Source organism: Plutella xylostella, chromosome 14 (genome assembly GCF_932276165.1).
Source record: "Plutella xylostella chromosome 14, ilPluXylo3.1, whole genome shotgun sequence".
Classification (NCBI taxonomy): domain Eukaryota; kingdom Metazoa; phylum Arthropoda; class Insecta; order Lepidoptera; family Plutellidae; genus Plutella; species Plutella xylostella.
In genome coordinates this window covers 959,252-979,721 of record NC_063994.1, presented here as the reverse complement: position 1 = coordinate 979,721, position 20,470 = coordinate 959,252, and the positions used below count along the sequence as shown (strand labels likewise).

The following is a 20,470-nucleotide window of genomic DNA, read 5'->3' as shown; positions in this document are numbered from 1 at the left end:
AATTTTCTTCGAGAATATTGGTTTGGTAAAAGCGTTATTCGAAGGTGCAATAGCTTACCTTCAGAATCTGACGCTGCCATCTGGGCAGAAACTTGTGGATTCCAGAAGAAAAACCGGCTTCAAAGGGCTTATTTTGGACATAATCACTGCAATTGCAGTACTTGCCTTGTAAAAGGTCAGCCAGGAACACCTTCAGTTTTTGTAGCTATTCGAGCTCGACGTGGCTTCAATAATAATCCCAATGCGGTTCAATTAAGGGCCGCTTTTAAAAGATTGCTGATAAGAGCTGAAATTATTGTTGCGAGCGTTGGTAACTGTATTCCTCTGCAGCAAATTAACATCCTAACTTGTTGTTCAATCGCTATCAGAGGCGCTGGCAACGACCTCTATTAGGTTTACATGTAACTAATTAGGTATTGATGTCTATTGTCTGTGTAATGTATTTAGTTACATATCTATGGCATATTTAGGGCTATAAACCTCTACAGAGGGTGAAATTCATACTTGGAATTGTCAGGTTTCAACCGTATGTATATTATGTCGCAGGCATTTTGTATGATCTCGCCGTTTACATACGGCGTCGTCAGTTTACAAACGCTCGCTGTTTTGTAACAGCTTATATATGCGACATATATAAGCTGTGTCAATCAAATATATTATTCATTCATAACTGGGACACCGTTGTTTCAATACCTCCGGACGACCTTGGGATTCTTCACTTGTTAGCAAGACCGACCCAATCACGAATGAAATGAATTGACCGAAAGGTTCATTTGTTGAATTGCCTGAGGATGATAGTGAGATGTACAGCTGAACAAAAGAGTAGATATTAATGTTTTAGGAACTAAACAGATTTAAACCTGGCAATAAAACAAAAACTTTTGATTTGTGGTCTGTTTCTATGGTTTCAATGTCAAACTAGCTCTGTTCCTGTATAAACAAATCGGATTTTGCTAAATTTTAGGGTTTTGTGGTTTGTTGAGTTTGTTCACGAGGTAAAATGAATAAAACCTTTTGCAGCGAAGCCAGAGAGATGATTTATAGCGTTTACCTACGATGTTTGGCGGAGAATGAGGCTGAAAAAGTATAAGTCAATATACACGATATTTATGAAAGAGCAGCGTTTTATACTGGTGAGTGGATACTTAATTTCTAACCATAAACATACATTGCTATATTTCTTGTAAAAAAATACTATTTTGATATAATAGAATGCCTCACAATGTATATTTGTTATTAAACACAGTTAGAAGAATTTCCAAAGAGGGGTCGATTAACCAGGGTAAATTTTCCACGCCAGCACAACAAAGGAACGGCCACGCCCAAAGAAGGAGTTAGACGATTTTGATCAAACGATCTTGATCAATTAAAGAGTGTGATCCGACAAAAAATCAGCAATTCTTATACTGTGAAGAAAGAGGTACCAACAATTGCAAAGTTGTTGGCACTGTTAAAGGAAGACATAGGTTATAATGGCAGCAGAGAACATTTGCGAAGACTTTTGAAAGATACTGGATTGTGCAATACAAAAAATGTCGAATAGACAAGTCTTAATGGAGACATCAAATATTGCTGCAAAGAGGGAGCTTTACCTGCGACAAATAATGGCAAACAGAAGTCTACCACCGGAATTGCAAAAGGATATTTTATGAGAAAATTTATTTAGATGAGAGTTACATCCACGCTATATATAAGTTAAAAAAATGTTGGCAATCTATATTATAACTCTGTAATAGTATTATTATTTAAGATTTACTATAGTTGTGCTCAACATACTGTACAACTGGTGGTAGGTACAACCGTAAGAAATATGTATGGTATGCCCAGTCCATATTTTTTTACTGAGGTTAATACAATCGCCCATCTTTAGTGATACTTGTTTAGTGCAGAAAAGTTATGATAGCGATACAAGGCCATCGTCTACTAAAATTTAATAAAATAGCTTAAAGATAAAAATTCTTTAAATTGTATTTTTATCTTTATGCCAGGTCTCATTTAATAAACAAATATCAATGTAGTTATGAACCCTCAACTCTTTAGAGTCATACAAGTATGTGCTTAGATTTGCATGCCTTTTGTGGAGGTCATTTAGCGATAAGTTAGAGTAAGCATATCCCGTTTAGCTAGTAAGTTATTTTGGTCTCTGAATACAGCAGATTGGTTTAGCATGCACGTCATCACGTCCCAACTGCTGGGGCAAGGGAAAACAATAAAGAAAGGGGTATAGGCCTAGTCCACCACGCAGCATTATTTATGGCATATTCACTCATTAATGCCCCTGTTTCAATTCAAAATTCTAGCTTTTAAAAGAATATGTTTCTGTTGTTGATATTAACTTTATATTAAACGCAACTTAAAATGCTATCAAATCTCGTAAAGAAGAACATTTTAATCATTGTCAGTTAATCGATGAAACAGCTGAATTAGTACCGATAAAAGTGTTTTAAGATGTGGATAAATTTTGGTAAACCCAATACGGGTAAAATTTATGATGAAATGCACGCTAGCCGGAAAATATTTAAGAGTAAATTACGCTGGTGCCAAAATAATAATAATAATAATAATAATATATCTTTATTTCAGGTGTAAAAAGCCCATATCATATCCTATCCTAATTACATTTACATTTATAAAATTAAAATTAAAAGATACAAAAGTAAATATCATTAAAGTTTAAAGACAATATTAATATATATATATAATTATGTATACTCGTATAATAAGATTTCACTTTGGATAAAGTTCATGTCATTTAACGTTCCCACCACGATGCACAGCTAGCCAGTGCCTACAGAAACGAAACAAAGACTTTAATAAGTTTTGGAAGGGTACTAAAGCTCTAAGCTACAAACGAGGGTTGCCAGTATCTGTAGAGAATGAAAGTAATGAAGCGGCCATTGCGGACATTTTCGCAAACCATTTCAAAGTCGCTCCTCTCAAGGTACAGTGTGTGCCCGATGCGGAGGCAGCCCCGTCGCCCCCGCCGGCCGCGCCCGCCTCCACCCCCGCCCCGCAGCCCCCAGCGGCCGAGCTGCGTGTGACGGCGGCGAGCGTGGCTCGCGCGGTGCGCTGCATGACCCGGGGAAAGTCCCCCGGGCATGACTCTCTCAGCATCGAGCATATTCTGTACGCTAGTTATGAGGTATATAAAATATTGGCTTTAATATTTAATTATTGCTTAGAACTTCAGTACCTACCGGATCTTATGATGAGGACGGTGGTGGTTCCAGTCATCAAAAATAAAACAGGAGATCTCTCGAGTGTGTCAAACTATAGACCTATTTCCTTGGGTACCGTCGCTGGCAAGGTGCTTGAACGGCTTCTGCAGCCCGAGTTGATGAGGAATGTTAAGATCAGTGACGCGCAGTTTGGTTTTCGTCCTGGTCTTTCAACAGACTCTGCGATACTGAGTCTTAAGCACGCAGTCAATTACTACAAACATAGAGAAACTTCGGTCTATGCATGCTTTTTAGACCTAAGTCGTGCTTTTGACTTGGTAAACTATAACCTGCTCTGGTCGAAGATGTTAAAGTCTAAGGTTCCTTCTGACCTAGTGGGTCTGTTGAGACACTGGTATGAGAACCAAACTAACTCTGTACGATGGGGCGACGCACACTCTAGTGAATATAGACTAGAGTGTGGCGTTCGTCAGGGAGGGCTGACCTCTCCGGACCTCTTCAACCTTTATGTAAATGACCTGATCGAGGAGTTGAGGAGCACCGGCATCGGGTGTCACGTAGGGGATGTATGCTTCAACAACTTGAGCTACGCAGATGATATGGTGCTCCTCAGCCCCTCGGTCGGCGGATTAAGAAAGCTCATTGCTGTGTGTGAGAGATTCGCTAATAGTAATGGTTTAAAATATAACGCCAAGAAATGTGAAGTTATGGTATTTAGAGTGGGGAGAGGTCCGGAGAGGATACCCCCGGTCTACATGTATGGCTCATCGATTCGGGTTGTAGATAAGTCCAGGTACTTGGGTCATGTGCTGACGGAGACCCTGAGTGGCGACGCCGACATGGAGCGCGAGCGGCGGGCCCTGGCGGTGCGGTGCAACATGCTCGCACGCAGGTTTGCCAAGTGCTCTAAGGATGTAAAAATTGTGCTCTTCAAGGCCTTTTGTCAAACGTTTTATACCTGCCAACTATGGATTAAGTACACAAGGAGAGCATACAGCACCCTTAGAGTACAATACAATGACGCACTACGCATATTGCTGAGACAACCGCGCTACTGCAGTGCGAAGGCCATGTTCGCCGACGCCGGGGTCCCCGACTACTTCGCCGTGCTGCGGCTCCGGGCGGTGTTGTTCTGGGACCGAGTCCGGAGCTCCAGCAATGAGCTGATAGCAGCTGTCGGCGACGATATTTATGGAAATGGGTTCATTAAGCACTGGCTTTTCATGCACCAGTCGGGGAATAAGAAGTAGGCGAATGCATTTAACATTTTTATAATTTTAATTGTAATTTGTCCATAGTTTTATTGCCCCTATACAGCACTTTATTATATTTTTATGTTTATTCAGTTTTAAATATTGTACTTTTATTGTATTTACATATGGGTTTATTTTGTGATTTTAATTTTAATGTAACAAATGATGACCTGAAATAAATGATTATTTATTTATTTATTATAATTTTATAACGGAGATTCTGGGCCTGTATGGCTGTATGCCTGGCGGGTCTAACAGCTTATTTTGGAAAAACTATTGAAAAAGTATATATACTCGTATTATAGAATGCAGTACCTATTAGCGCGATCCATTCGGGCAAGACATTGGTTTATATCTTCCTCCGTCTTCAGTCGTTCTTCTTCTTTCTCTAGAAGGTATGCGTTTAGTTTCGCAATGCCTTCTAGGAGGGCTTGCATCTTTGCTTTGGCTGCGTCGAGTAGTGCTATAATTTAAATTAAATACTGAGTTCTTTTTAAGCTTTTTACACAGTAATTTTAGTGAAATAAAAAAAATGGTTTCTCAAAAGGACAAAGGAAATCTTATGTATAAATTTACCTTGAACATCACTCAATTCCTTCATGGCCTTGTCAAGTGCTGCCTTTTTAGGGGCGACTGCCTTGTTGACATGATAGAACTTGAACATCGCGTGCACCCACATGCACAGCGACTGACACGCCTTCGAGACCTATCACAATATTGCAGGTATTTTAGAAAATACTATTGAAGTGAAGTTTTTATTGTGTTGACTCGACTATCCTTCTAAGGGCTACTTTTTCAATGGTCAGATTATCTGAAGAATAAAATTGTTGCTGTCATAGTCTAATACAAACATTCAGATGTGACAGCAACAAATTTTATTCCTCAGATAACAGTAACACTTATCTGACTATTGAAAAATCAGCCCTGAATGTATATTGACACCAAATTCGTTTAAAATGGCAACGAAACGTCTGCAAGGCAACGAAATTCAACGCGTTTACAAAATACGCGACCTAGGAGTAATTTTAGACTCAAAACGTTGGTTAAGATGATGAGGATGATACAACCAAAAAAGTGATTTTTAATGATTTTGATACAACATTTTTACCCGTGCAATCTTCTCGGGCTTATACAAGGGATCCACTACAAATCTCTTCAACTTCTTAATGACATCTTCAGTTATCGACTCCTTGTCGAAGTTCATGAGAGAGTCAAGGAAGGCGGTTGGATCGGAGAGCATGAGTGAGCCTGGTTTCCAGTAGTTGAGGATTTTCTCACCAAACTTGGCACCAGGTTCCTGAAAAGAACCAAATGTTTAGAGGAACCTGTTTTTTAATTATCATTTATAATTATAACTAATAACAATAATATACTATTAATAATATAAATAAATATAATAAATATCGGAATTAGCAATAGTGAGAAGTCTGGTGGAACCGACTTTTTGGAGTATTTGTTAAATTCCGTACTTCAAGGCTAACAAATTGGCACCGGACGGCATGACGTTACGACACGTTGTCTGCTGCACATGCAATCCCATGTCATTTAAATTGTATCTACAGACTAAAGGTCACAGCACACATAAACGTAACGTAAATGGATCGGCGGCGGTCGCGAGCTCGTCCCGAGGCGAGGCGATTACGGTAGGATTCCCATTAGTGTGCGTTGCAGTTTGCAGTAGAGAGTTTCACACAGATGACACAGAATACTTGAAAGGCTCTAGTTTATTCGGTCACGATCCCTTTCCGAGTTGATATGTGTGCTAGGCCCTTAAGATCAATGATGAACCTTGACAGGCTTGATATCGAAGACCATGCACAGCGACTCGATGACCAGCACCACCCCGGCCGGGGGCTTCTTCATGGCCTTCACCTCCACGATGTCGTTCCGGTTCAGCTCTTGAAGCGCCTTCTCCGCGGCACGCAGCGCTGGCATCGCCTCGTCTGCAGTCAAACGTTTTTATTTGACGGCTTTTTGACGTAGTGTATGACGGCCTTTATAACGTGTTTGAGTGCTTTTTGATGTTTTGTGCGACTTTAACAACGTGTGATGTTTCAGAGGTTTTCCAGTGACAGTAAGTACTATTTCGTAGTTGGGACTATGAATTTAGATTGACATGAAAGCATCCAAATAGGCATTTCTGTAATATACATGACTGTTTATGTAAACATATATTAGAAGGTTGAATGTTTTAGTTTCGAGAGGGCGGTGGGACCGTGCATTTAAATAATAGCTTAAATTCCAACTCTATATTGCTACGGTTTCCCTAAATATTGTGTGTTGATTGACTTACGAAAAGACGAGTGGATAACAAATAAAATTGTTCCTGAAAGGTACCAAACTCGCTTCCGTTTTTAGGTGCGGTACCCTAAAGATAATAAAATAAATCCACATGAGATAACTAACCCAAGTCTTTCTGGGCATCTTCAGCCAGTAACGAAGTCTCCTTTGCCATGGCTTCAGCTATAACAGTTTCTTTTTCCACCTGTTCACGGGCTTCTTCCGCAATAGCCTAAAAAACCAAGAAGAATTTTTGGTATCCTTGACTCTGAAACTGAACATTTATGGATCTTCCAATTGTGAATTGGCGGAGTTCCGTGTAGAATATCAAATTCATAACACCTCCCTTTATCAACTGACAGAAATGACATTCTCACCGTATCTTGGGCGATTTGCTCAATGACCTTCCTGGTTTCTTCTGCAGCAGCTTCCATCAAAGGTTTTAACTCCGCTAGCTCTATTTGTAATTCCTTTACTTCAATCTCGGTCTCATTAAGCTTATTCAAACCTGAGTGATGGAAATTGTAGTTGTTACTGTGATGTAACGGACGCAATAGAAAGGATGCAAAAAGAAGGCCGTAGGAAAGAGGAAGGTTTAGAACTATTGAAGAAGAACTATTCTTAGACCTAGGCAGATTTTAAAGTGCTCCTCAGCAAAATGTCTTATATAGGCCTGCCTCCAATCATTAATATGTCAAGACAATTAATTGAAAAATAAAAATAAAACATTATTCGGATTGTTCGATTCACCTAAAGAGACTCCATGAAAAAAAAGAAATGTAAGTAATGTCAGTCTCAAAGAAAAAGAGCACAGAGTACTTTGTTAAAACTACGACATTGAGGAAAACAACAACAAAATAAGAAAATGAGTTTTAATTCAAAAATCCTATCTATTTAGGCAATTAAGAACCAAAATACAATAAACATAATAGTCCTTCGAGCCGGATAATCAATTTTCATTAAATAGATTGGAAAAGTCCACTGTGAAAGTTGGTACAATTTCTGTTTGAAAAATGGCTTTACCGACCAGAGAACAGGGTGAATATTTAAATACATTATATCAAACTGCATAAACTTTCAAAAATGACCAAAACAAAGACTCACGGAACCTTACATCACAACAAGGTTGAAAAACAACGAACAGTACTTGACCCAACTTGTAGAAACAGGCAGCACCAACGCTGCCCCGAAAGACTTTTTTAAATTTTTACGACTACATTGATTTCAATCATTCAGACAAAGTCAAAATACACAGCACAGTTAAATAGCCGTGTAACACTCCACTCTAAAAACATAAATACCAGTCTTCAAAGCGTCAGACTCCGTCAGTATAGCTTGTCGTTTCTTCTTGAACATGTCGGCGTAGGCCCCCAACATCTCCAGGTAAGACATTGGAGTCACGTAGTTGCGTCTGTTCAGCTGTTCAAGGAACCTTGCGCTCGCTGCCACGACGCTCTCGTGGGCGAAACAACCAACAGACTACAAGGCGAAGGGGTTAAAAAGGTTAGTAACATAGAGGACGTCGATAGTGAAGCGTTTTTTGGTATTACAAGTTCTACACTGCATTTCCAGGCCAACAAAATGCTATATGTATGCAATAGTGAATAGATCATTGAATTTGTATGAATTTTAGTGTTTTCTCAATAAAATTTGAAAAGGCTTTGAGTGGCTAAACCGATGGGTTGGCCATTATAAGTAATAACTTGTATCACTTATAATGGCCAACCCATCGGTTTAGCCAGGTGACGAAAAGGTGATAAGTTTACTAAGCCTTTGAGGTGACTTTCACTTTGCAAGAACCTGTGTATAGTTGGTTTTCTAAAAACATAAGTAAATTCAGTTTTTTTATCTCAAGATACTAAATTGACAGATTCTGAACGGTTCATCAACAGTCGATTGTACCACGATCAAGTGACATATTTAATTGACTGTTGATGAACCGTTCAGAATCTGTCAATTTAGTATGTGAGATTAAAAAACAGACTTTAAATGAGCGCTTACGACAATAGCGTCTATAACAGGCTCAGGGGTGTCGTCGAGCTCAGGCATGTGCGTGAAGTAGTGTTTGGCGACGGACTCGAGCGCGGAGCGGGGCCACTCGCTGAACCAGTCCACGGTGCAACAGCTCACCAGAGACGGGAACTGGCGGAGACGCGCGCGGAATATCTGCGAGTAGATGGACATGGTTAAAGGTGCAAACATATGTGATTGAAGTGGCCGCGGCGGCGCACATAGGTACTGGTATTTTACCAATTTAACAATCACGTCAGTTCTTCACGAATTGGTAGCGATAATAAAGAAAAAAGACCAAGCTCCTCAGATTCACAGAGCCATATACATGATACCTGACTTTGATTCTCAAGCCAAGGCACAGAGCAAGAAGGCTTGGTTACAAAAAATCAGCGAGTCCGCATCGGTCCATCGGTGTATGGTTGGACTGAGAAGTAGACAATTTTCTTTGCGCTCCCACGACTAACAGGGTTGGCTAAGCGGTAGTGTGATGGTCTTACTATGACCGTCAAATATTCTTGGGCAGTAGTGGCAAGAACGTCTACTAAGGGCTTTTCCTTGAGTCGACAATTACAGCGAACTGCTGGCAAGAAAGACAAGAAGAAACCAAAATTAGTGCAAACCGCCTTAAATCAATAAATGAAATATACAACATTTACTTGCCTCTCCGATAGGGCTCATAACAATGACGACGTGCAGGTTGGTCCGCACTCGCTTCTGATAGCACGAGAACAGATTACTCTTGGTGGCAGCCAGGTTCATTTCCATCACGGCATGCCTCACTGAGTGGTAGATCTTGTCCAGGTCTTCAGGCTCGTAGATGTTCGGCACGTCGCCCGAGCTCAGAATATTGTTTAGGTCTTCGAGGTAGGATTCCATTTTTATCTGTGGTGTGTATATTTTTTTTATTTACCATTTTTGTACCTGGGTGAAATCGCCAAAATTTGTACGTAACAAAAGGGAAACGTTACAAAAATGTTACAAAAAGGAACTATTCGGACTCGATCACACTACTATGAATAAATAAAACATTTTTTATTTAATCAGCACTACGGCGAAGCGAAAAGGAGGGTTATGATTTTTTTTTATTATATTCAATAATTAAAACACGAACTACTTTCGTAATTTTTGAAATAAAATATTTAAAAAATATACCTATATATCTATGAGGTTTTTTTTTATTAATTGAATTATTAATTATTTTCGTATTAGGTATCACTAGTTAGGATAATTGAAATTAAACTTCTGTACAACTTATATGTTTTTATACTTTATTAGTTTAAAAAATGTCATCACATTCTTGTCAGTCTGAATGTGCCCTTAGCTTTCCTTTTTGTAACGTTACAAAGAAAATTGTAACAAAATGGAACAAAAATTCTTACGTTCATAAGCTAAAAATATTTTAACACACGTGGATTTAGTTTTCCGAAAATTTGACTAACTGCATAGTAAACAGACTGAAATTATGATTTTACGTGCAGGAATTACTTTGTAAATACTTTCCTTTAACTTAATTTGTCGGTTGTTACAAAGGGGAACACTGAAAAGTCTTTTTTCTTCCGAGTTCACTATAACTTCGATAACGACTACAAACAAAATGGTGGAGACGCGACACTAACGCCACTTCTAAAAAAACTTTTGCTCTTGGTGATTCCAGTAAAATAATTTAGATTTAATACTATTTTATACAAAAAAATACTGTTACAAAGAGCATAACAAAGAAATATGATATTTTTATTAAGATTAAAATTTATGTAAATTTCAATAACCACTATACAAAATATGATAAAATACAAATAATTTAATACGTTACTTATTCTACTAATATGATTTACCAAAATTTTCTATGTGAAGTTGTTATATTTTTCTCATTTAGTAGGTTTTAGTGCAACCAAGAGAAATGGACAAAAAATGTACAAATTTTGGCGATTTCACCCACCTACAAAAAGCTTTTTTTTGCAAAGACGGAGAGAGACGTTATTTTGAATTATTAAAAAGTAAGAATGAATCCGTATGTCGGAGTTCCTGCTAAAGACTTTCACGGGAGACGTTGCACGTTAGGTGAAATCGGTTGGGCAACTAAATTAAATAAATAAGACTGTCGTACTCTTACTAACTCTAACTTCATTTATCTGTGCATCATGCGATAAAATAATGATGATATAATAATAATGATGCGATCAAATACCTGAGCATCAGAGAACAAGAACACGGTTCCTCTGTTCTCGGCGCCTGCCTTCATCATCGTCATCTTGAGGTCATCCCTCCACTCCTGCTGGCCGTATGCCTTCGTGATCTCAATCTGCACGCAGGATAGTTCCGCCATGAATGCGGCAAGGCGAGTCAAGCTTTGTCGACCTGAGAGTAAGGGTTGACATTATTCATTTCGCCGCCTATTTGGGTTTAACTTACGACTACTTACTAATTATATAAACCAAAAAGTCATACTCATCACACAGTAAGTATTGCTTCTACAGAAAAAGTCGCAAAACGAAGTACCGAAGCGTTTTTATACAACAGTGAACTACGTCGGGAGAAAAAGACAATTACCTGATCCGCCCATTCCGAGCAGCAAAGCGTTAGCCATGGGCTGCCTCATGATGCGAGAAATACGACAGATATGAGAGACCGCATCCTCAAACAGCACCAGGTCTAAAGGCACAGTCGTAGACAAATTGTAGTCTTCCAAATACCGTTGGATCATCTCTTCCAGCTGTAAACATGAGTAGATGATTTACCCTATGATAAGAACAAGTCACAGATCACAGCTGTTTAGTGGGTGTAAAAAACCAAAAGAATACCTCATCATTGTCAGTGATTTCGACGTATTTTCTGTCGTCGGCGCCTATGTCCATGAAGTCTCCGTAAAGCATCAGTCTATCTCCAATCACATCGGCTGTTTTTTTGCCAAAACCTGACTTCAGCTTGTTTTCCAGTAAGCTGTGTCGAAGAGGATAATATAATGTAACACATTGAAGTAGCAGCAGTCATATTGCGTAGGTCAGTTTCTACGTCTTTACAGTTAAGTAGGTAATGTGAAGTAGAACCAAGACGTCAGCCTGCAAGACGAAGACGATATACCGTATCTATCGTAGGATTCAGTAGTGCTTGTGGTGTATTTTACAAGGGGCTTGAGCTGCGCTGGAACACAAACATAAGTTTTTTTCCCTTTTGGGGGATAACGGTAAGGTTAATATTCCGACTCACTTGACAAACCACTGGCGGTCCTCAGTGCTGGCCAACCGGTCTTGGTACACCCGCTGATGCTCGTGATACCACAGACGAATCACGTCATCTTCACTCTAGAACAATAAGTATTATGTACTTAACGGGAAAAATTATCAGCGATTTAGCGGGATCGAAATTCACTGAAATATTCACGGAGATTTTCCTTTAAATCTCCTGGTTTTTGGAAGTTCACAATCAATGTAGGATTGTAGGCACATTCGTAGCTATTCTGAAGGCAAATTGTAATTTTAACGCTGTCAAAGTATGAAGTTGGTTAGCCAGAAAATTCAATTTACGGGAATACTCATAGAATATCGAATTTTAATTAAAGAAATTAATCTCTAAAATTATAATTTCTGCCTTCAGAATCGACATCATTGTTTCGATTATGTAAACATTTATTACCTGTATTCATTGATTTCTACATTTCAGTTTTAGACAGCTAAGCACCTTAGTAAGTCCAATAAATAACCTTAACAGCGACTGGCTCCATCATCAGCATCCCTTGAAAGACTTTGCTGAGATCCCTCAAGTTGAAGGTGTAGTGTGACTTGGTGGGTGTAGGCAGCAGCTCTGCCACTAGAGTGGAGAATATGTCCAGAGAGGCTCGGAGGAACGCGTCCTCTCGTATGGAGACATTGTTGAATTGTGCCGTCCAGGATTTGAGGATCACGCTGAAGATTGCATACTGGAAAATATAATTCAATTTAGAAGAATCTTTAATCATTTTAGCTTAAACGAGGTATAGTATAGATGCTCTGGAATTATGTGGTGAAGAACTGAGCTATGAAACAACAATGGATGGATCTGAAAGAACAGTGCGAACAGGCGATGATAGAAGAACTAAAGGTTTTTATGACAATCAAGCACGAGAATATGTTGACAGAAAAGAACCTCATAAAGTAGTGCAGTGTATATGGGTTTTCACAAAAACTGCAAATTCAAACCTTGCTCGCGTACTCCATTTCAGTGAAGGCGATATAGTGGAAGTGCCTCAGCAGCCGCATGGTGACCGGGTTGCGGCCGCCCCCCGGCGGGCCCATGGCCCCCACCAGACTCACGTCTACCAGGGTGCGGAACTCACCGATGTTCAGCCGGTCGTACCACCCTGCCGACAAGAGCAGGTTATTGCATCTCCTTCTTATACTTTACTTTGCTAGCCTTTTCCTTATTTAGAGTAGGCTTTGTGCGTCATGTCACGCCATATTCACCTATCCTTTATCATATCATAATTCACTGCACAATAGCAGATTATGGCATACATTTGTATAAAGTTGGGCTTCGTGCTATATTCATTATCTCTCGCCCACCGACCAAGCGGGGATATTATCGCAATAACCTCACCTCCAGTCTCCGAGGAAAGCCATATCCTGCAGTGGATAGTTTACGGCTTCGTGTGTTTGTGTAATGCTTTATATCGAACCTAACTTTATCATGAAGAATACTTACGTCATGTTGTGTGTGGAATTCATAGGTGTTGCATTAACTATCATGACTTATTCAATCCGTGGTGGTATACTACCCAGTACTATTCACAGAAAGCGACATCGTTGACTCATTGATAAGGCTACGAATTCCGTACAGAAGTAGTAGGTACCTGAAAAGTCCATGAATTGCCTCAACAGCTCAATCGGGGGCTGAGCACCAAACACTTCCAGAGCTGGCATGTTGAGGTCATCTATGAAGAACACTTGCCGCTTCGTCGGGGGTGGACCGTACACCCCGCGCTTGCGACGGTCCAATTTGCTGTCTATCAAGTCCTGAGAAATCCATGTGAAAACGTCTTAGATATATTCTATCTATTCTATATTATGCATAGCGGATCGTCTGGTGTTGTATCCTAGCTGGTTATCTACAAACATTTTAAAGTTACTATAGATCTAAAATAACAGTAAGCCAGTGTAATGAGATTAAATAAAATAAATGTTTATGATATATTCGTAATGAAACTGTTCATTAATAAAGTCACATGTTTAATTCATGAATTCTTGTCATAAAATTGGTAGTTGCTAACTAATGTTAGTAGTTAACTTTTTTGTCAAATGGTTCGATATTTGACCATAAGTTACTCTAACCACGGGTCAAAACATGCACTTTGCTGATATTTAACGAATAGTTACGACATTTAACCTATAGTTGAGTTAACTACGGATCAAAAAAACCAGCCCTAAGTTACTCAATAAATTTCTTTACAATCATACCAAAGTTTTCACCTCTCTGCAACAAACCTGAGTCTGATTGGCCGAAGTCCTAGCCGAGAACATGATGAAGTCGCACACAAACTTCTTGTGCAGCCCTCGGGAGAGCTTCTCCGTTATGGTGACAGTCTTGCCGGAGCCGGTGGGCCCAACACACAGTACGTGGTTGTAGTTCAGGACCTTGTAGCCCAAGATGGCGGCGCTCCGTACATTATCTAGCGTCGGGACTTCGATGTCTGGAATTTACGATTTGCCAAGATGTAACTCTACCAGGGTCGTGAACCTAGATTCATTAACTCGTGCCGTGGAGGATTCGGCATCGAACCTCCTCAGGGTGATGTACAACAATAAATGAATAAAAATACAGCGGTTGCTCACCAAAATATTATTTTAATTCACAAAACTCTCCTAAAATAATAATTTGGTAAGATCAAATGCCTACTGTGGTATGCATATGGTGTACTTAGCAACAGGTACAAGATAATTGTAGACTTGCACTTTTATAAATGTTGATATGTACCTGCATACTGCCATTCGGGATCTACCACATATGGTTCCAAGTACTCCATCCAATGATACCAGAACGGTTCAGCCGGTTCCCCGTCCTCTGTAGGATCCGTGAAACCACCATCATTGAGTCTGCAATTGCAGTAAAAAGCTTGTACAGTTATGCCACCCAAATTAACCGGAACAGGATGTGAATATTTGAAATATACTCTTACTAACATTTACTATAGCAGTATTGGAGTATATATAAATTAAAATAGCAATTACAATATTCTTTATTTGCACCAATAACAAAGAAATACAAAAATATATCTTCTATAGCAGAAATAAAGGAGGAGAAATGTGTAACTGATCGGTTATTACTCACGTATAGTCATAGACACGGCCTTTCTTTGGGAACAACATGGACAGATTAGCTTCGTCCATGGCGGTCCGTATGAAGTTAGAGAACACTTCCCGACCGTTGTGGTCGCAGGTCGCTCCCACGGACCAGATTATAGACCACACGACCCAGCAAGGAGCCAGTTTTGCTGTAAATTAAATATTTGAATCGTAAAGGTAGTAAGTCTCTTTTAAATGGCTTATTGATTCTATAATTATAATACTTTACTGTGTAATGAATAGCTGTTAGTGACCCGACAATTATAAAATAAATAAAATAAAATAAAGTATCAATCATCATCAGGCAAACTAGGCAGAGCCTGTAATATGCGTATCGGACAGCTGATACACATAAAAAACATATTTTTTTAACAAATATCTGCGGCCACTCAGCAGTTTGAGCTCTCCCCCGCGCGCGGCGTGTGTCATTCTCTAGCCTCCCCGTTCGCAGCATAAAATACTTTCTGATATCAGCACGTTTTGATCCATGGGCATTTCGACATCAAGGCCAAATTAATTTAAAGACATTTTATGCAGGTGACTAAATATTGAACACGCTATTTAGCTTCGAGTACCTAATGATCCAGAATTAATATGATACACACGCGAGAAATGAAAAGACGTATCGGGAGAAAACGTTTTACACTAACTAAATATCAACCAATCTCTTTGATTTTAATGTCAATCGCATCAGCATAATATATTCTAGGTTTATAGCTTTCGCTTTAAAAAAAATACTTTGTTATTGTTCAACAGACGGTTTGATTCAAAAAAGTTTTTATCTCAAAAATTACGTTATTTGAGGTGCCTATAATTTTGAATCTACACTCACGGGCAATGAAAAAGTTCCACTCACAAAATGCCGACACCAAACAACCCCAATTTTTTCAAATATTTCATTTAAAATTTGAACGAAATATTACCGTTATTAGTAGGTAATATTTTAGTGCTCCGTGAAATGTACTTTAATATTTCAGAAAGCGTCATTTAGCTAGCTTTTAGGTTCAGGAGTAATTTGGTGCTTTTGTCAGTGGAACCTTTTCATTGCCCGTGAGTGTATATAAAATTTTGAAAAAAGGAAAAGCTATAAACCTGGAAATTGCTTGTGTCAATAACATACTAAAAAAACATAGAGATTGGATAATATTTAGAGGTAGTAAAACGTTTTCTCTTTTTATATGGACGAGCAGGTGGTATACTTCCCTCTTAACAAATAAATTGGGCGTCCACGGCATGGACGAAAAGAACACGAACACAAACTCACGCATCAAAGCTAAAAATGGAGGCGCAGGGGGCGGACGGTCGTCCTTCCCGGTCAAAGGCCTCAGTCTGAAGTCTAGCAGTTCTAGAAACTTCAGCACGAGAGCCGAATCTATAGACCTGACTATCTCCACGCACTGAGTACGAAGGACTTCTAGGGCTGGGTACAGAAATGTTTGGATCAGGCCCGTCATTAACTTGCGTATGTTTTCGGCGATCTGTAACATTTTTATAATATATTATTATTTCCAAGCAATAAGTCTTATCCAGCAAAGTGAATGTGAATTATAATGACAGATAAAGTCAACATAAGTGGAGTGAAGGAAGGTTACGTAGTCCAGAAAATACGTCGTTGATAGACTACGTCATATTCAAAATCCTGGTGAACATACTTCGTGCAAGAATAACTATATACAGGGTGTCCCAAAAGTCAACGTCATCCCTTAAAGGGCTGATAGGTCAGCTCATGAGAGGCCAGAATATCACAATATGACCTTAGTAAAAACTCGATAATTTTCGAGATATTGACACTTTTATACATTTGCTGAAAATCGACACCTTGGATCAGTTTTTTGCGTGCCGCCGGTACAAAAATCCATATTGTTAGAATTTGTTTGGTGTTGCATCACCCTGTATAGCCCTGCTATTGATCGCAGTCAAAAAAAATATCGAGTAATGCTGTATGTTTAAAAAAAACACGGTTTTCAAAGTCATAAAAGGTAATCGTATTTTTTTATAACCAACTTTGACTCTACGTACTGTAAAAAAAATATACCACGCAAACCTGGCACCTTATTTGAAAAGATTGCTCATTTAATGCAGTTTCCAAAATGGCATGAAACGTTGCTATTGTTTCAATTAACAAAAAAGTTATTGCTATTTTAGTACAAAACGACCTCGATGTAAACTTGTTTGAAGGAAATTTATCTGACTGAATTTATTAAGGGTAAGTCATGTTGGAATGAGTAAAAGTAAAATAGGTGGTGGGGTCAGCCGTGGCAACATAGATGACGCAAAAATAGCTAAGAAAAAACTTACCAAACTCGTATAAAACATATTTTGCGTTTTTTACACCTTATTTAAAAAAAAACAAACATTTATTGACTCTTATTTTTATTTCTCAAAATTATAACACCACATTATTATATTAAGTACATAATAAGCAAAAAATAATACTCTTTAATGGTCATAATCATAATTTTGAGAGTTTGGTTTTGTTTAACAATAACTTTAAAATAAATAAGAAGAAAAACTGATCTGTCCCTTTTTTGGATACTGTGGGTGTACAATGTACATGTGTAAGCGTTTTACTTGTACAATATCACACATTAGCACTACTCAGGAATGTACGTTACCATGCGCTACATTTATGGGGAATGTGGAGTTGCTATAGTCCACTTTTTTCGAGAAAGATACTCAAAATGCGTTTTTTTATTAACTGTGACAACGTTGTCTCTTTTCCCATTCCCGGCCACACCACCTATTTTACTTTTACTCATTCCAACATGACTTACCCTTAATAAATTCAGTCAGATAAATTTCCTTCAAACAATTTTACATCGAGGTCGTTTTGTACTAAAATAGCAATAACTTTTTTGTTAATTGAAACAATAGCAACGTTTCAGACCATTTTGGAAACTGCATTAAATGAGCAATCTTTTCAAATAAGGTGCCAGGTTTGCGTGGTATATTTTTTTTACAGTATGTAGAGTCAAAGTTGTTTATAAAAAAATACGATTACCTTTTCTGACTTTGAAAACCGTGTTTTTTTTAAACATACAGCATTACTCGATATTTTTTTTGACTGCGATCAATAGCAGGGCTATACAGGGTAATGCAACACCAAACAAATTCTAACAATATGGATTTTTGTACCGGCGGCACGCAAAAAACTGATCCAAGGTGTTGATTTTCAGAAAATTTATAAAAGTGTCAATATCTCGAAAATTATCGAGTTTTTACTAAGGTCATATTGTGATATTCTGGCCTCTCATGAGCTAACCTATCAGCCCTTTAAGGGATGACGTTGACTTTTGGGACACCCTGTATAGTCGTTTGCAATAGAATCCAACAATCATGTAAACAAATATGGCGGACTGACATTGACAGCGTATTGTTTATGCCCATAGTGATGTCATAGTGTTCTAATTAGATTAAATATATAAGCCATAGACTATAAAACAAAACTGATTATATATAAAAAAAGTGTTACTTAAAACAAATTTAAATCTTCGTCTTCTTCATCATCACTATCAGAAGTGTCGCCGGTGACCGTAATTATAAATGGAACCACTGTGTCATCGCTTGCCGTGTCTAAAATGCCGTCGAGCTTTTTCATTTCTTCCTCTTCTTTTTTTCGTTTTGGTTAATTATATTAAGCTCTTGAAAATTATTTTTTATTGTATTCAAATAATATTAAATTAAAATAATTTATTAAATTAAAATTAAAAGATAACTTCAGATTACGAACAACACTAACTTTTCAATGACTTATAGAGTTCGATGAGTAAAAAACTAAGATGACAGCTTGTCAAATACTTCGAAATTTTTACGTTGCAAATGTTTTAACAAATTTAACTTATAAATACAAGTTAAATCGTGTTGAAGATAATGTGAAAACAATGGTGTGTTCGTTGAAATCAGACTATGTTCATAATTGATCGTCAAATGTATGTGATTACGGAGTAATCGTGACAATTTGGTTTGTTTACATGATTGTTGGATTCTATTGCAAACGACTATATATATAGGTAGATAGATATCTACGGTGTCAACCGGCAGTGGCCGAAATTTGTCATACAAGCCTCTTAAGAGCAACTTTCGGGATTTACTCTGACACTTACATCTACCCTGGACCTGAACTATACGACGAGAAAAGGCAACCAGCCAAATTCGTCGTATGAGCGTGTTGCAAGAAACCTTCGGGTATTATCCTGACACATCTATGCAAATGCAAATATATGACTGGTGCTAAGCCAAAAATTACGAGAGTCCAAATCAACGGGCACCAAATACGTACGGGTGGCAGATTGCTCTTCAGCCAAGCGTTGACGAGGGGCGGGAGACCCACCACCTGCGTGTCCAGGTAGACCATGCCGCACCGCGAGACGGTCGCCGGAGACGCCACGGCCAGATCCGCCACCTCGAAGATCATCCGCTGCCGATCCGTCATCTTCATGATCTCACCACTGGACAGGCAGAGCTTCTTGTTGTCATCTAGCACCTGGAGAATGCAGATGTCATGTCAGAATCGGAGAACAATAGTGAGCTCAGGGGATGGGTCTTTCGAATAATTCGCAGCTTTATCCAATGAATTCGTGACTCATTAAAGCTTCTTCTATCATAAGTAAAGTAGGTACGTGAAATTTTAAAATTCATTAAACGTAGTGTCAGTGACGAATTGCGCAAAAAGCAAAGAGAGAATGGAATGAACGAAGGCCAGACAAAGAAAATAATATAAGACGTTCGTAGGCGGTGGAATTCAAGCTTTAAGTTGGAACGTTTTATGGAGTTATTAAAGTAAAAGTTTCGATAGGGGTTACTGTACTGCGACCGAATGGCGTAGTGGTTAGTGACCCTGACTACTGAGCCGATGGTCCCGGGTTCGATTCCCGGCTGGGGCAGATATTTGTTTAAACACAGATATTTGTTCTCGGGTCTTGGATGTGCCCGTAAAATGGCAATAGGCCCGCCCCCTATTACATTGGGACTAACATAACACTCTGGCGAAAAGTGGGTGCAGCAATGCACCTCTGCCTACCCCGCAAGGGAGTACATTAGTACAAGGCGTGAGTGCGTGTTTTTTTTTTTTTTTTATCCTGGATACACAATTTTCTATCAAGAATGTTTGCTATTTATATTTTTGCAACAGTTGTAAAAAATCAATTTTATACACAGGTCGCAGTATTAAAGTATTATTATGGACAGAAAATTCCTGGCTAGTAACACAATAAACCTTTAAATAGCTACCGTATTCATATTCTCGATCCACACGGCATCGACCGGTCCGTCGAACACGTACCAACGCTTGTCCATGTCTTCCACCGCAATACCAGCCCGCACCAGGCTCGATAGAATGCCATCAGTCCTGAAAGTATTGCAGAATTTAACAACTGCTGGATGACTGGCTCATCGTCACGCTAAGAAGAAAAAGTGGGGTAGTAGGTACGGGAGA

At 38.8% G+C, this 20,470-nt stretch overlaps 1 protein-coding gene across 1 annotated transcript in view; it reads right to left on the bottom strand.

Moving 5' to 3' along the window:
- The window catches only part of LOC105385858 (dynein axonemal heavy chain 1), a 145,698-nt gene that overhangs the window by 47,565 nt on the left and 77,663 nt on the right, over positions 1-20,470 (bottom strand). Inside the window, exons 40-61 of the mRNA XM_048625339.1 lie at positions 20,266-20,383; positions 19,316-19,519; positions 16,301-16,514; positions 15,023-15,185; positions 14,669-14,787; positions 14,179-14,384; positions 13,548-13,710; positions 12,898-13,058; positions 12,423-12,638; positions 11,930-12,024; positions 11,524-11,662; positions 11,273-11,435; positions 10,911-11,080; positions 9,386-9,607; positions 8,714-8,878; positions 8,014-8,191; positions 7,090-7,220; positions 6,839-6,944; positions 6,221-6,375; positions 5,541-5,729; positions 5,009-5,138; positions 4,748-4,895 (exon numbers count right to left, since the gene is read on the bottom strand). Coding sequence (XP_048481296.1) covers positions 4,748-4,895; positions 5,009-5,138; positions 5,541-5,729; positions 6,221-6,375; positions 6,839-6,944; positions 7,090-7,220; positions 8,014-8,191; positions 8,714-8,878; positions 9,386-9,607; positions 10,911-11,080; positions 11,273-11,435; positions 11,524-11,662; positions 11,930-12,024; positions 12,423-12,638; positions 12,898-13,058; positions 13,548-13,710; positions 14,179-14,384; positions 14,669-14,787; positions 15,023-15,185; positions 16,301-16,514; positions 19,316-19,519; positions 20,266-20,383 — 3,555 coding nt within the window. The remainder of the gene's footprint in view (positions 1-4,747; positions 4,896-5,008; positions 5,139-5,540; positions 5,730-6,220; positions 6,376-6,838; positions 6,945-7,089; positions 7,221-8,013; positions 8,192-8,713; positions 8,879-9,385; positions 9,608-10,910; positions 11,081-11,272; positions 11,436-11,523; positions 11,663-11,929; positions 12,025-12,422; positions 12,639-12,897; positions 13,059-13,547; positions 13,711-14,178; positions 14,385-14,668; positions 14,788-15,022; positions 15,186-16,300; positions 16,515-19,315; positions 19,520-20,265; positions 20,384-20,470) is intronic.